This window comes from Orycteropus afer, unplaced genomic scaffold (assembly GCF_000298275.1).
Source record: "Orycteropus afer afer isolate SDZICR_OR568_19922 unplaced genomic scaffold, OryAfe1.0 scaffold00883, whole genome shotgun sequence".
NCBI lineage: Eukaryota > Metazoa > Chordata > Mammalia > Tubulidentata > Orycteropodidae > Orycteropus > Orycteropus afer.
In genome coordinates this window covers 209,449-222,398 of record NW_006922470.1, presented here as the reverse complement: position 1 = coordinate 222,398, position 12,950 = coordinate 209,449, and the positions used below count along the sequence as shown (strand labels likewise).

Here is a 12,950-nt window from a genome sequence, read left to right as displayed (position 1 = left end):
TGGCATCAATTGTAGAACCAAGCAACGTAAATTCTTTGACAACCTCAATCTTCTCTCCATTTATTGTGATGCTGCTCATTGGTCCAGTTGTGAGGATTTGTGTTTTCTTTATGTTGAGACATAATCCATACTGCAGACTGTATTCTTCAACCTTCACCAGTAGGTGCCTTAAGTCATCCTCTTAGAATAGGTACTGCTGGATAATGCATATAAATATCAAATAAAAATTCATATATGTGTAAATATATGTACATAAAATCTGGAATGCTCACTGTAACACTTCAAGGATAGTTTTATTCTTATTTTACAGAATCATTGACCTCATAGTATGACAAAAATAATGAAAAAAGTAGAATTTTCATTATACAAACTGTATTCTAAATGGATAAAAATGGCATGTTTGCCTATTTATGTGCACAGATATTAATGCAACAACAAAAGGCATATATGTGCATGAATGTGTAAAGAAGCAATTTAAGCTAATATGCTGACATCCACAGTGGAACCACATTCTGTGTCATATAACAAGAGAATAAACTCAGAGAGCACAGCGGCTGAGTCTGCAGAAGAGGAAGATGTACTTTGTGGGCATGGGGTTTAAGGTCACAGAAAGAATTAGCTGATCTCAGGATATCAAGAGGGAATTCATGCAGGGTGAGACAAATTCAATCTCATTCACAGAATATTAAAAGAAAAGGAGAACTATATTAAAATGTGTTCTGCAGAGAGTATTTGAAGTGACAGAACTATTAAAACTTACGTGAGTCATTGCTGGGTTGCCATCTAGATTTACTGAAAGAATTAGCATTTGTCTCCTCTTCCGTTTCAGGAATTCCTCTGGAATAACCTGAGGTATTGTGACATTAGAAATGTGTTCTCCCCATACCCTTGCACTATGCCTCCCTTGTTCTTTACACACTTTATTTAAGAGGAGGTGGTGATGAAAATGACTCTCTCCTTAAAAGGTGATTTTGTCCCACTGGGAGAGTTAATAATCAATTTGTCTCTATCACAGACTAGCAGTATTATTTCTACTTAGGGATTCAAATTCCTAACAGTCACACTTCCCACTGATCTATAGCCTCTTATGCTTAGTGTGCTATTAATTGCCTATGAATATTTGCTCACAGACAAGGTTTCTGAGCATTTTTAGAGTCTTAATTGTATTCTTATATAGTGGTTTTATTCTTTGTGCTGCAGGCTCTGTGAAATAAATATTGTTTTAAGCAACAGTCTGATTGCTGTAGTAATCTGGCACCAGTTGCCATCAAGTGAACTTCAACTCATGGCAACCCTGTGTGTATCAGAGTGGAACTGTAGTTCCGAGGGTTTTAAACCACTCATTTCTTGGTAGATTCCCAGGGCTTTCTTCTAAGGCACCTGCAGATGTACTAAAACCAACAACCATTTAGTCAGCGTCATCCAGGGACTGCTGCTGTAATAATGTACATACAGAAAAACTATAAATCACTGGAAAAAAAGAGAATATATGTTATTTTTTTGTATGCTTCAATGAAATTTAATTAATTTTTAAAAATTAAGTTACTGCTATATCCAGTGGGAGTTCTGGTAGCATAATGCCTAAGGAATTTGACTATTAACCAGAAGGCTGGGGGTTCAAATCCACCAGTCACTCCCCAGAAGGAAGGTTGGGCAATCTACTTCCATAGTAGCTACTTCTGCAGTTGGAGGCTATGCCATTGTATTTCAAATACCAGCAAGGTCATCCAGCGGGGACAGGATTCAATGATGCTTCCAGAGTAGGTACACTGGGAAGAAAGAAGGGCTCATCCACTTCTCAAATAATTGGCCAGTGAAAACCTTATGAATAGCAGTGAAACACTGTCTCATACATTTTTTCATAGATAATAGTAATTCACAAAGGACAATGAAAATGTAGATTTCTCATAAAAAGTTAAAACAATAATCTTATACTTTTTGAGAGCTTTGAAAAGTAGGTATTGTTACTTATATTTTATTGAGTGGTGTCTTAGGCCATGTTCTGTAGATAGAAAAACAAGCCAAATTTTCACATGTGTGTAGATAGACAGATATAAAGAGATTTGTCTCATAGAAATAGCTCAAAAGGTTGTAAACTTGCAAGTCCTGAGGTCATGGGTCAGATTGAAGGATGGAGGCTACTCCTGTCTCACATAGTAGCAGAAATTGATGAACCCATGATTGGCAGGTCAGATGGCATGCTGCTACATCACAGACTCCGGAGGCTGACAAATTCAAGGTTGGCAGGTAACATGGCAGGCTGCAGGCTCACAGGCTGCATAGTCTCTAATGAATCCCAAGGTCAGCACTCAGTGTGGCAGTCCATTGGCTCAAGTCCAAAGAAGCAGAGGTCTAATGATGATGAGCCACATGCAGGATCCACTTTGAGCAAATGTCAGAGAGCTGTTCCAGAATATCTGTGTATATTGAAAGAAGACCATAGCCCTAAGGAAATTCCCTTTCCACAGTTTGGCTAGTCATAGCAGATATCATCATGGAGGATCATTAGAGCAGATCACAGCATGGGAGATGACTACATGACTACATATGCTAAACCACTGAGAATTATGGCCCAAACTAGTTGACATACAACCTTAATTATCACAAGAGGTATAGATTAGATGGCAGGACTTAGAGATCAGTAAAAAATATACAGAATAAAGGCATATATTTAGCAGTGCTGTTGAATAAATCTTCTGTTAAAGTACACAGATATCCATTTTTGTGTGTAGTCATTGAACCACTAATTTTGAGTTGACACTCTGAACTTCAATTTAATACACTGCATCAAAGAACTATTATTTATGGGCTCATGTTTTCTTGTTTTTACATAGTTAAATATGCTACATTTACATGATTATGTACATGAATCTATTTGGTTTCTGAGTTTAGTAATGAGTTCACCAAAGCTATGACTATTTTTCTAAAGTTAATATCATTTATGGTGAGAATTCACATTTTAAGAAAAATAATTCCTATATGCACAAAAATTATCTCAGTCTATTTAATTTTTTAGTTCAAAATATAAATATTTTGCTAAGAAAAGAATATCAGTGGGTACCTTTATTATGGTTCTCATTAACACAAGGGACCAAGAAATTGTTAGGAACTTACATGTTGCCTCCTCAGTTTCTTCATTGCTGATATTACCTCCTTGTTTCTTAATGTGTAAATGATGGGGTTTAAGAAGGGGGTAATAATAGTATAGAATATTGAGAGTATCTTATCCCCTGTGGAGTTGTGGAAAGGCCAAGCATAGATGAAGATGCAGGGCCAAAAGAAGAGGATCACCACAGTGATATGGGCAGTCAAGGTGGCCCGGGCCTTGGCCATGCCTGCTGACGATCGACGTCGCACGGTGACCAGGATGATTGTGTAGGAGATGAACAACAGCACAAAGCAGCACATACCAAGCATATCAGTGTTTAAACGAATCAGTATCTCAAGGATATAAGTATCAGTGCAGGCAAGTTTAATAACGAAGGGAAGGTCACAGAAAAAGCTGTCCACATTATTAGGACCACAGAATGGAAGATTTGCTATGAAGACTAACTGGCTTGCTGAGTGCAGAAACCCAATAAACCAGGAGCTCACCACAAGGCCTGCACATTTCTGTATACTCATGATGGTGGTATAATGCAGGGGTCGACATATGGCTACATACCTGTCATATGCCATGGCCACAAGGAGCGTCATTTCTCCACCACCAAAGATATGAACAAAGAATATCTGGGCCATGCAACCCTCAAAAGAGATGGTGCTATGCTCCACAAGGAAGTCAAATATCATTTTGGGAGTGGCAAAAGTGGATAGACAGGCATCAATGAGGGAGAGGTTGCTGAGCAAGAAGTACATTGGGGTGTGGAGCGCAGGTTCAGAGAGGACTGTGAGCACTATGAGGAGGTTTCCCAGCAAAATGGATGAATAGAAAAGTGTGAAAAATACAAAATAGAAAAGTTGTAGCTCTCGAGGACCTGAAAGACCGTGCAACACAAATTCAGTCACCCTTGAATTGTTTCCTTGGTCCATGATTTCAATTTTCCAAATCAGTTCAGAAAATTTCCTGTAAAATGAAATGGAAATGGAAATGACATCATAGGATTGTGGGAGTAAGCAAGCAACACCAAGTCTGGCATCCAGTCTAACCCTGTATACTTACATACTTCAGGTCTTCACACTGCTGTTCATTTGTTCTTTTGAGTATAGTCTAACTAAATGGTCCTTTTAGGACAGGGTAGAATTGCCCCAAAGGTTTAATAGGCTATACCCATTGCAAAAACCAACTGCTAGGTCTTTTCTCCTGTGGAATCACTGGTAGGTTCAAATCACTGATCTTTCAGTTAGCTGCCCAGTGTTTAACCATGTCTCGACTTTGGCTCCTTTAGATGCTCATAAGCATGCAAACCAATATTGTCTGCAATCATAGCTTTTGATGTGACTGTATATCCCATGACTTTCATCTCTGCTGTAGCATGAAAGTTAACTTCTATAAAGAAATGTTTTATACCTTAACTTCACCTCTTTGAAGAGTTCTGATAGCATAGTGCCTTAGAAGTTTGACTGCTAACCAGAAGGTTGGCAGTTCAAACACACTAGCCACTCCATTGAAGGAAAAGTGAGCAAAGATTTACCTCTTTGGAAACCCAATGGGGCTTGCTGTGGGTCAAGATTGACTTGACACTGAGTTTTTTGTTTGTTTGTTTGTTTCACTTCTTCAAAATTCCTAATAAATAGGACAATAAAGCTCTAGACTTAAACTGCTATGAAGTTGGAAATGGTTTCTGTTATAATTCCTAGCAGAGTATCCTTGGGCAAATTCATTAAGCTCTCTTGCCTCAGTCTTTGCATCTGTAAATTGGGGTAATAATGACATATACCTCATGGGATTGTTGTAAGAACTAAGTGTTATAAAAAGCAAAAGATTGAAAATAGTGATAGTGCCTGGGCTATAGTACCGGTTCAATAGATACTAGGTACTAGGCCTTTTTTTCATCTGTGATAAAAATATTTCTATATGAAAATTAATATGGTAGATGCAAATCTTATTTAATAAAACAATATATTTTATACACTGCAGTCACATCTACTTATATTCATTTTTTTAGTTAATATCATAGTATCATATCTATATTTTTATTAAAAATTCTTAGTTTAGATGATTTGTAAAGTCATTATGGCGTTTTTACCAAGTAATTCTAAATTTAAGTGACTATAATATGGGCTCTTCAGTAGGAAATACAAAAAAAATATAAATATTTGCTTATAGAATGAATGTTCTCTATGATTTACATAAACACATTTTATGTTTCTGAGGGAAAGAGATCCTATTTTCTCCATTTTTATTTTTTCAGAGAACATTGTATATAGATTGTGTTCAATAAATAAAAATGCATATTTAATTCCATATAGTTAAAAAGAAGTGCTTTTATTTTACAGGCTAATAATTATCATTGTGCCATTTTGGAGAAAACTCTAGAAAAATTTGTTTCTTATAAGCCTCAGATTTATGTCTGAGAAGTGAAAACAGTTCTGTTTCAGTAAATTTTCAAGTCTTACTTAATATGAAAATTAAATTTCTAAGATCATTAAATAGAAACTAAACAGGATGCAAGAATAAGTAATACATGCATTCAACAATATAAGCACCTTACCCTTAAAAATACGATCTCCAAATTTTTTTCATTGTATTCCTTTAATAGCAGAAGGTTATGACCAGGTATATTCATTTACCTGAAAATTGTATATATATATTACTACACCGAAATATTACACACAATATAGAATAGAATTAAATTAAAATAGAAGATTTTATAAATATCAAGAAAACTATTAATATATTCCTGACATTCCAACAACTCACCTGCTGGGATACATATATGCACCCAACGTTGCATTCTACTGATCAAGAAATGGAAATGACTCATTTTCTGGTGAGATATTTCAAAGGAAAACCTGACTTGGGAAAGAGATAAGTTATTGCATGTAGCACTTTGTTCCTGAAAAAGAAGACAAGAAGTCACTGTGGTGCATCAAAATGCTTTCCCTAGGTTCCCAGGGTGGTACATGGGATAAGCACCTGACTACTAGCTGAAAGGTCAGCAGTTTGAACCCACCTAGAAGCTCCTCAGAAGACAGGCCTGAAGATCGGCTTCCAAAAGGAAATGACCCTGGAATCCCTATGGACCAGTTCTACTCTGTACACATGGGGTCTCCATGAGTGGGAACTGACTCAATAGCAAACAACAACAACAAAAATAGTCCCTCACCTTGGGCAAAATTGTCAAGATGAAAAGTCTATCTTTAGCTCCTTCTGTCTCTGTCTTGCTTTGTTGAAGTCAGATAATTTCTCCCCTTTTATCTCTTCCATTTTTGAATTCCAAGGTCATCATTCCCTTTCTTCGAACAGCTAATAATACCTGCAGTCAGACAAAGTAAACATTGTTAGCTGTGCAGAATTCCATTTCATTACTGGGAATTAAAGAAAAGTATAATTTTCTAAAATCACCTCCATAAAGATCTCTTTTTACTCTTACAACAAGCGTCTATACACATAGAAAACCTTTTACAGGCCTAGCCAGTGTTAACAGTGGTTATCTCTGGGTGAGAATCATTTTATTCTTTATACATTGCATTTCTTGACGTATTTGTTTTTCTACAGAGCCCATGTGTTGTCTTAATCAAGGAGTACTTCTGGTGCTGTGGTTAAACATTTGGCTGCCAACAAAAAGGTTGGAAGTTGGAACCCACCAGCTGTTCTGCAGGAGAAGTGACCTGATGATCTGCTTCTGTGAAGATTATGGTAGAAAGCCCCATTGAACAGTTCTACTCCAGCTTATTAAAAAAAGAAGAAAACTGACCGCCAGGAAGTCTGATCCAACTTATAGATACCCTCTTTGGGTTTCTGAGGCTGTATCACTAAGGACGTAGATTGCCCAACCTTCCTTCTGAGGAGTAGCTAGTGGGTTTGAACTACCAGCCTTCTGGTTAAAAGTCAAATGCCTTAGGCACTATGCCATCAGAGCTCTCCCATCTTATAAGGGTCAACTCAAGGGCACACATCTGCAATATCTTTTCATCAGAAAAAAACATAAACAAAACAGTAAAGCTCTTTTGAATTCATAGTTTTCTTTTTTTTCAGTTTAGAAATATCAAATAAGATTAGGAAACAAGGGCAAAGGGAAATGGTAATGAGAGAGAGGAAGTGGGATGAGGGCTGTTACATTGGGGGATTGCAAGCAATGTCTCAAATAAATTGGGGATGAACTGTTGAATGGAAAACCAATTTTCTCTTTAAACTTTCACTGAAATCACAATAAAAAGCTTTAATAAACTGAAACTAAAACAAAACAAAAATCAAGTAAGTAAAATCATATAATTAAAAATCAAAACACCTATTGCCATTGAGGACACTACAGGACAGAGTACAGTTGCCCCATAGCATTTCTAAAGATTTATAAATCTTTATGGAAACAGACTGCCTCATTTGTCTCCTGCAAAGCAGCTGGTGGTTTCAAACAGCTCACCTTTTGTTTAGGAGGAGCTGAATGCTTTAACCACTATGCCACCAGAGATCCCATTCAAATTAAATTAAATGAAATTTCATTAATTTAATTATACCTGTGTGTGTGTGTTAGTATACATACAGTACATATTATTTCATCACCCACCCCTCGAAAATCATCAAAAATAATTTTCATGTCAGTAGAGAATTTTTATGACAGCTTTCAAAGAATATTTTTGATATTTTGTTATATCGATGTTTTCAATTTTCCCTATTGTATAATAATCATATTTTTAGCTAAAGATTCATGTTTACATAATTACTTATTTAAGATGTATCATTATAAATATACACTTCAAAAATTTTCTGTTAATGACACCAAAACTCATCTCACTAAGATGAGGTATGAGCATACCCATTCTACACGTCTCCCTTTCTTGGCAAGACAATTTGTTACACTTTTTATCTTTACTTATTTTATTTGCTACATGAAAATGTAACTGATTGATGTTTCAATACATTTAATGATTATTAATGGTGTGGGACATTTTATTCTTTAATCAATTGCCACTTGTATGTTTTTCTCCCTCAATTGCCTGTCTATGTCTTCTGACCATTATTTTATTGGATCCTCAATAGTATTTTCTATTTTAGAAATATTTTGTTATTAAGGCATTATTCTTTTTTTAAAAGATATTCTACTAATAATTTAGTTTACTCTTTGCCTTTTAATTTTATTTTTGTCTAATTTTCCCTAAAACTGTTTAAAATATTTTAATGAATTCAGAATTTATCATTTTTCCCAAATGTTCTTTGCTTTCTTATCCACCATAAAGAGCATGTGTGCACCAGTGTATTTTTATCATTGAAAAAAAAAGAAATGTTTACAAATTAATAAATTCAGGTTTAACTTTTAAAACAACGGCTGTGGGGAAAATATTGAGTGATGTCTTGATAGTGAAAGTTTGACGGATTACATCTTCTAATGCCATCTTTATTGGGAGTGCCGGTGTGTCTGGGATGGTTGTGAAGCATGTCATTTCTATGGTAATCAAAGCCTTATTTTAAGGGAGATGAAATTCCCTAGTAGAAATTATAAGTACGAGCTAAGTGTTCAATGAAGATAAGAATGAGGTTCTCATGATATATCTGAAATTACTCCACAGAATTTCCAAATGTTCCCTGTAGCTGATACTTTTGATTAGTAGCAGACTAAACAAAAAAGCCAAACTCACTGCCATTGAGTCGATTCTGATTCAAGAGAACCACTTTGGGTTTCTGAGGCGAATCATTATGGAGGTAGACTTCTCTGTCTTCCTTCCGTGGAGTGGGTGGTGGATTTGAACCGCCAACCTTCCTATTAGCAGTCAAATGCCTTAGGTACTATACCACCAGAGCTCCGTAATTAGCTGCATTTTATCTCAAATCTCCTAAAATAAGCCAGGCCTTACTATAAGGAAATACCAGAGAAAGATGTTACATCATATAAATGATAGAACCACTGATCAGAGGGCACTCTAAAACAGTCTAAGGATGCCTGAAGAACAATTAACTCATGATGATATTTTTTGAAAAAAATGTATTTTATTATTCATTTAGTTACTGCTTATTGAAATTAAGGGAGCTGAAATAATAAACCCTCAATAATTATTTTTTTTTAACTTTTTGTATTTTGGATGAAGGTTTACAGAGCAAATTAATTTTCCATTCCACAAAGCATATACATTTTGTTTTGTGTCCTTAATTTTAACCCCCACAACATCAGTCATCCCTTCTCCTCCCTTTATTTCCAGTTTGCCTTCCTCTTTCTTTTTTTTTTTCTCTCCCTTCCTGACTTCTGAACTTTGTCCTTGGGCAAATGCTGCCCTCGTGGCCTCCAGTGGCTGATCTTTCTAAGGAATGTGTACCTCCCCAGTGTTATTGTTCACCTTACAGCCCTACTATATGGCTGAAGTATGAGGCATAAAAGTAAGTTCAGTTCCAGATCTGAAGGGTAATTAAAGGCCATAGTCTCAGGGATTCCACAGTCCCTATCCAACCACTAAGTCTTTTTTTTTTTTTCTTTTTATGATTTTGAGCTTTGTTCCACATTTTTCTCCCACTCAATTTAGGTAGCATAGTGCCTAAAGGCACTTGACTGCTAACCAGAAGGCTGACAGCTCAAACCCACCAGCCACTCCTCAGAAGGAAGGTTGGGCAATCTATTTCCGTAGTGATACTGTCTCAGAAACCCAAGGAGGGGTTGCTATGAGTTGAGTCTGACAACAACACAACAATAAGATCTCTTTCAGAGTTTCAGTTAGTGATACTCAGATTGTATGATTAGATTCATACATGTTCATGCAAACTGAATAGATGTGGGTGGAGGATGGAATTATACCCATGAAAATATACAGGTCTCACAGAGGATATTTCTACATTTGTCCTTACATATGCTGTAAATGTTATCCATGAATGTAATTGAACATGCAGGAGGCAAAGTTATGAAAACTTCTTAACCATAACCAAACAACTTGAGGAATAAGTAGCTGAGCCTGGGGCTCAGGACTATAGTCTAGGGGACATCAAGGTCAATTGGCACAACATGGTCCACAAATAAAATGTTGCACAACCTACTTTTGTGAGCAGCAACTGGAATCTGAAAAGCCTGGGAATGATCATTTGACCTGTAACCATTGATCTCTCCCTGTGGAGCATAAGAGTGAAGAAAATCACAGACACATTGACACAACTAGTCTAAAGGACTAATGGACCACATGGACCTCAGCTTCCAGACCCTGAGATTAGGTGAATGAATTTGATTCTATGCTCCAGGAAGGAAGGAACCAAGCTTTTTTTTCATCACCCCAGTTAAGCCTGTATCTCACAAAGGGTCTGCTTATATAACTCAAAAATAGTTTCCAAATTAATGAATAGATTCATAAATAGCAATAAGAATGATTACATGCATGCATAAATGAATACAATGCAGGCTTACTAGGCAGAATAATGATTGATGAAATATAAATTTTTGTATTATCATTCTGTCCTTGTTTATAAAAACCCATTGACCGTGAACCAGTTCTCAAGCAAATTGTAAGACTGAGGAGAGCTACCCTATAGGGTTTTCAAAGCTATAATCTTTACAGAAGCAGACTGCCTTACCTTTCTCTCATGCAGTGGCTCATGGTTTCCAACTACTAACCATTCGGTTAGCAGCTGAGCTCTTAACCACTGTGCCACCAGGGCTCCTTCTTTTTTTATAGACAAAAGAACCCAATCCAAACTGTAAGTGAATCATAAGTGACTAACTGGATTTTTTGATCAACAGAACATGACAATTTTCAAAAACTTTACCCACATTCTGTCTACTATCTTGTAACTATGACTGTGCTAAAGCATAACTGATTAAATGGAAGGAAAGAAGGGAGGGAGGGTAGGAGACAGGAAAGAAAGAAAGAAGGAATTCTGAAAGGCATTTCAGACTGATTATATTTCTTCTCCATAATTATACGAATTTAATGAGCATTGGTAAAATCCTCCAAGCACTATGAAAAAACCTTCCATTTGAGTCATTTTTCTTAAAACTCAGCAGTATATTCTTTATATCTCATAGCTGAGAAATAACATAAATAAAAACAGCTATTTACTTATGAGTCCATTTTAAATGGATATCTTTGAATATAAAAACAAAATGTATTTCATGATATGAATTTGGGTGACATTTTATAAATAATGAGAAATAAAAGAATATTTAAAAATGAACAGAATTTCTGGATCACTCAGTACTAAAAATCCTAAGGTAGACACACTTGCTGAAGGTACATAACTAGGAACTAGAAATCAAATCAAATCTATTTCATTGACTAATTTTGAGTTAATCCATATACTCTATTTCTTTTCAGCTTAATAGGAACTTTATGGAAAATCATATGGGTCTGCTGTACCCAAATCACTATAGAAGGAAATGGAAAAAAAAATAAACTCTTAAGTGGGGGAGGGGAATCTTAACAAGAACCAAGCAGAAAGGCATATGCAAAAGACCAGATGGACTATCAAACTCGTTCAAACTTCCTCAGGTTTAGATATTAGTTATTGACTCTTTCTGAGTATTGAATTGTGGATACTTCATTTACTAACTAGCTGATGGACAAATAACTTAGCCTGTACACAAATAACAAGGGGAATCTTAAAATACGGATCCTGAAATAATCACTGTAAATAAATAAATAAAATTTCATATATGTGTAAAAATATGTACATAAAATCTAGAATACTCACTGTAACACTTCAAGGATAGTTTTATTCTTGTTTTACAGAATCTAAGTGAAGTTAAATCATTGACCTCATTGTATGACAAAAATAATGACAAAACTAGAATTTTCATTATACAAGCTGTATTCTAAATGGATAAAAATGGCATGTTTGCCTACTTATGTGCACAGATATTAATGCAACAACCAAAGACATATATGTGCATGAATGTGTAAAGAAGCAATTTAAGCTAATACGCTGACATCCACAGTGGAACCACATTCTGTGTCATATAACAAGAGAATAAACTCAGAGAGCACAGCGGCTGAGTCTGCAGAAGAGGAAGATGTACTTTGTGGGCATGGGGTTTAAGGTCACAGAAAGAATTAGCTGATCTCAGGATATCAAGAGGGAATTCATGCAGGGTGAGACAAATTCAATCTCATTCACAGAATATTAAAAGAAAAGGAGAACTATATTAAAATGTGTTCTGCAGAGAGTATTTGAAGTGACAGAACTATTAAAACTTACGTGAGTCATTGCTGGGTTGCCATCTAGATTTACTGAAAGAATTAGCATTTGTCTCCTCTTCCGTTTCAGGAATTCCTCTGGAATAACCTGAGGTATTGTGACATTAGAAATGTGTTCTCCTCATACCACTTGCACTATGCCTCCCTTGTTCTTTACACACTTTATTTAAGAGGAGGTGGTGATGAAAATGGCTCTGTCCTTAAAAGGTGATTTTGTCCCACTGGGAGTGTTAATAATCAGTTTGTCTCTATCACAGACTAGCAGTATTATTTCTACTTAGGGATTCAAATTCCTAACAGTCACACTCCCCACCAATCTATAGCCTCTTATACTTAGTGTGCTATTAATTTCTTATGAATATTTGACACAGGCAAGGTTTCTGAGCATGTTTAAAAGTCATAATTGGATTCTCATACAGTGGTTTTTATTCTTTGAGCTGCAGGCTCTGTGAAATAAATATTGTTTTAAGCAACATTCTGATTGCTGTAGTAATCTGGCACCAGTTGCCATCAAGTGAACTCCAACTCATGGCAACCCTGTGTGTATCAGAGTGGAACTGTAGTTCCGAGGGTTTTAAACCACTCATTTCTTGGTAGATTCCCAGGGCTTTCTTCTAAGGCACCTGTAGATGTACTATAGCCACCAACCATTTAGTCAGCATCATCCAGGGACTGCTGCTGTAATA

General features: G+C 36.0%; 1 protein-coding gene across 1 annotated transcript; it reads right to left on the bottom strand.

The window, feature by feature from the left end:
- Positions 1-3,102: 3,102 nt before the first annotated feature.
- On the bottom strand, positions 3,103-4,029 carry LOC103212207 (olfactory receptor 4K15-like). Its single transcript, XM_007958214.1, has one exon. The coding sequence runs from the start codon at positions 4,027-4,029 to the stop codon at positions 3,103-3,105; it is 927 nt and encodes a 308-aa protein (XP_007956405.1).
- Between the last annotated feature and the right edge of the window lie 8,921 nt (positions 4,030-12,950).